General features: G+C 54.6%; 1 protein-coding gene across 1 annotated transcript in view; it reads left to right on the top strand.

Annotated features, from left to right (window-relative positions):
* The first annotated feature begins 238 nt into the window (after positions 1-238).
* Positions 239-2,797, top strand: part of Fcgbp (Fc fragment of IgG binding protein) — a 75,908-nt gene continuing 73,349 nt past the window's right edge. The window contains exons 1-2 of the mRNA XM_026778069.1: positions 239-293; positions 1,025-2,272. Of these exons, the coding sequence (XP_026633870.1) occupies positions 239-293; positions 1,025-2,272 (1,303 nt within the window). The remainder of the gene's footprint in view (positions 294-1,024; positions 2,273-2,797) is intronic.

The raw sequence follows: 2,797 nt of genomic DNA, 5'->3' as shown, positions 1-2,797 counted from the left end.
TCTGACCCCTGGATATTGAATACCCTACCTATTGCACTTCATCCTGACTTCCTCTCCCCATTCCCAGCCTTGTCCCCCACTCCAGACCCATCTGGTCCTATCTATTCAACTTCTTTTCCCATTCGAGCCCTCCTTATGCCCTGGTAACCCTTCTCCAGAGACTGTCCCCTTCTGTCCTATCGGGAATGGTCTCCAACCGGACAGCATCATCTCCCCTCCCTCTCTCCCAGCTGCAGGCATGGGATCCCTGTGGAGCTGGTGGGCCCTCTGGGCCGGAGCGACTCTCCTGTGGGGTAAGTCAGATCAAGCCCCCATTTATATCTGGGGAAAGTCTACTTGCCCGGGTCAGCACCCTCAAGCTTCCCAGTGCCACTCCAAGGCTAACTTAAATGAGACAGAGGCTAGCGGAAATGGAGAAGCCCTTAGGTGGTGAAAGAGATATGATAGAATTCCTCCCTCCCTCTCTCTCTCTCTCTCTCTCTCACACACACACACACACACACACACACACACACGCACGCACGCACGCACGCACGCACGCACGCACACATGGACACTGAGAAGCCCACTACCCTCTAGTTCTCAGACGCCCTGTCCACACTTCTACAATCCCTCTCCCCCTTCACCCGCTTCACATAAATCCCCTAGTCATATTCAGACAGAATCCACACAGATTGGGTGGAAAGTTCATTAAGAACTTGAGCTAGCCAGATAGCTTTCCTTAAAACAGATGAAAGGCTCCAATCTTTCACATTAACAACGAGCAAAAGCTGTGTCAGGTGGAGCACGGTGCTCCAGGCCCCAGTTCCGCGTACCTAGACTATCTCACACGCGTCTAGTCCTCGTCTGGCCCTGAGGCATTTGAGTTCAAGAGCATTACAGATGAACAAATGCTGCGTGGGTAAGGAAGGAAATAGGAGCAGAGGAGGAGAATTATGTCGAGAGGGTCTCGGGCACAGGGCAACGAGCTGGGTTTGAAATGGGGAGGAATAGCTAAGTGGACCCACAACTGCGTTTTCTTAAGGGTTGACCCAGGAGGCCACAGTGGACCCCAGGAACACTGGTGGGGAAGAATTCCTCACGGCCTTCCTGCAGAATTCCGAGCCCGGGTACAGCACGGCCTCTCTCTGCGTCTTCATCTCCAGTCTGTCAGAGAACACCACCTCTGTCACCATCCTCAGCCAGGCCGATGGCACCTCCCAGAAGGTCACAGTGAAGCCTGGAGAGTCAGTCATGGTCAACATCAATGCCAATGCAGAGATGACTGGCAGCAGCACTTTCCAGCGTGCTGTGGTGGTCCACTCTGACCACCGCATCTCTGTGCAGGCTTTAAATGCTAAGCCTGGAACAGCGGAGCTAACATTGCTCTGGCCTGTTGGAGCCCTGGGCACAGAGTACTTTGTACTCACACCCCCAGGCATCTCTGCCCAACATGTAAAAGAGTTTGCTGTGGTGGCTGGCAGAGCCGGTGCCTCAGTTACTATCAGCTTGAAGGCAGCAGTGACATTCCGCAATACTTTCCACCCAGCTGGTGGTATTGTAAATGTGACTCTGGAACCATATGGAGCAGCCCAGCTACAGAGCACAGCAGATCTCTCTGGGTCAAGGGTCACAGCCAGCAGCCCAGTGGCTGTTCTTTCTGGCCACAGTTGTGTCCAGAAGCACACAAACTGCAACCATGTGGTGGAGCAACTGCTCCCCACATCTGCTTGGGGAACCCAGTATGTGGTTCCCCCTCTGACCTTCCAGTCCCGCTATGATCTAGCCTATGTTGTGGCCAGCCAGACCACAAAACTGACATACAACCACGGGGGAACCATTGGTTCCCGAGGCCTCCAGAGGGGCGATGTGGCTGAGTTCGAGATCCGGCCAACCCGGCCACTCTACCTGTCCGCAGATGTGGGTATCCAGGTTGTGCTGTTTGGCACAGGGGCCATAAAGGGTCAAATGACCTATGACCCTTACCTGGTCCTGATCCCAGATGTGGCAGCCTACTGCTCTGCCTATGTGATCAAGAGTATTCCAGGCACTGAGGGTGTGGCCCTGGTGGTTGCACAGACAAAGGCTACCAGTGAGCTAACCATGGATGGGCAGGCTTTGGGGGCCAAGCTCACCTGGGCGGCTGTGCCAGGCAGTGAGTTCTCCTATGCGGAAGTGGACCTTGGCACTACTGACAGGATGCACACAGCTGAAGCTTCCACCAGCTTTGGGCTGCTCACCTTCGGGCTGGCCCAGGCTGTGGGCTATGGGACAGCAGCTGCCTGTGGAAAGAGTGAGTGATGGGAAATGACCCTTGACCTTGGCTTTCTAGCCATGCCTTCTCTCCCTATTCCTCTTTGGCTTCCTGGCTTAGTTAGCCTTTCTATCTCAAGTCTATCCTCCATGGCACACTTCCTTAATTCCTCTCTGTCCCTTCCCTACCCTTAGAGAAAATGATCCTAGATATTTACCGACAAGAGCGACCCGAGGCACCACTATCCACAGAACTGCATTGGGAAGCCCCTACTGTGAACTCCATTGGTTTGTGAGGAGGTTATAGAGGGTCCTAGGGAGACGAAGGGAGCCAGGGTGGAGGGCTCTTTGGGAAGGGGCTGCTCAGTATTTTGCTACCTTAGCGACTGCTGCAGTTGCACCTGCTGCTAACCACAGTGCTGCACCTCATGCAGGAGCGCTGATGCCTAAAGCCAGGGGCTCCAAAGTAGTGACACTGAGGACCCGGGTGGGGCGTCTCTGCGTTCCAGCCCCATGGGTGCTTCGTGTGCTTTGGCACAGTGAAGGGACAGGATCTGGGCCTCAG

The sequence above is a fragment of the Microtus ochrogaster genome, unplaced genomic scaffold (assembly GCF_000317375.1).
Source record: "Microtus ochrogaster isolate Prairie Vole_2 unplaced genomic scaffold, MicOch1.0 UNK103, whole genome shotgun sequence".
NCBI lineage: Eukaryota > Metazoa > Chordata > Mammalia > Rodentia > Cricetidae > Microtus > Microtus ochrogaster.
Note: the sequence above shows the minus strand (reverse complement) of the source record. Positions and strands in the feature narration are given on the sequence as shown.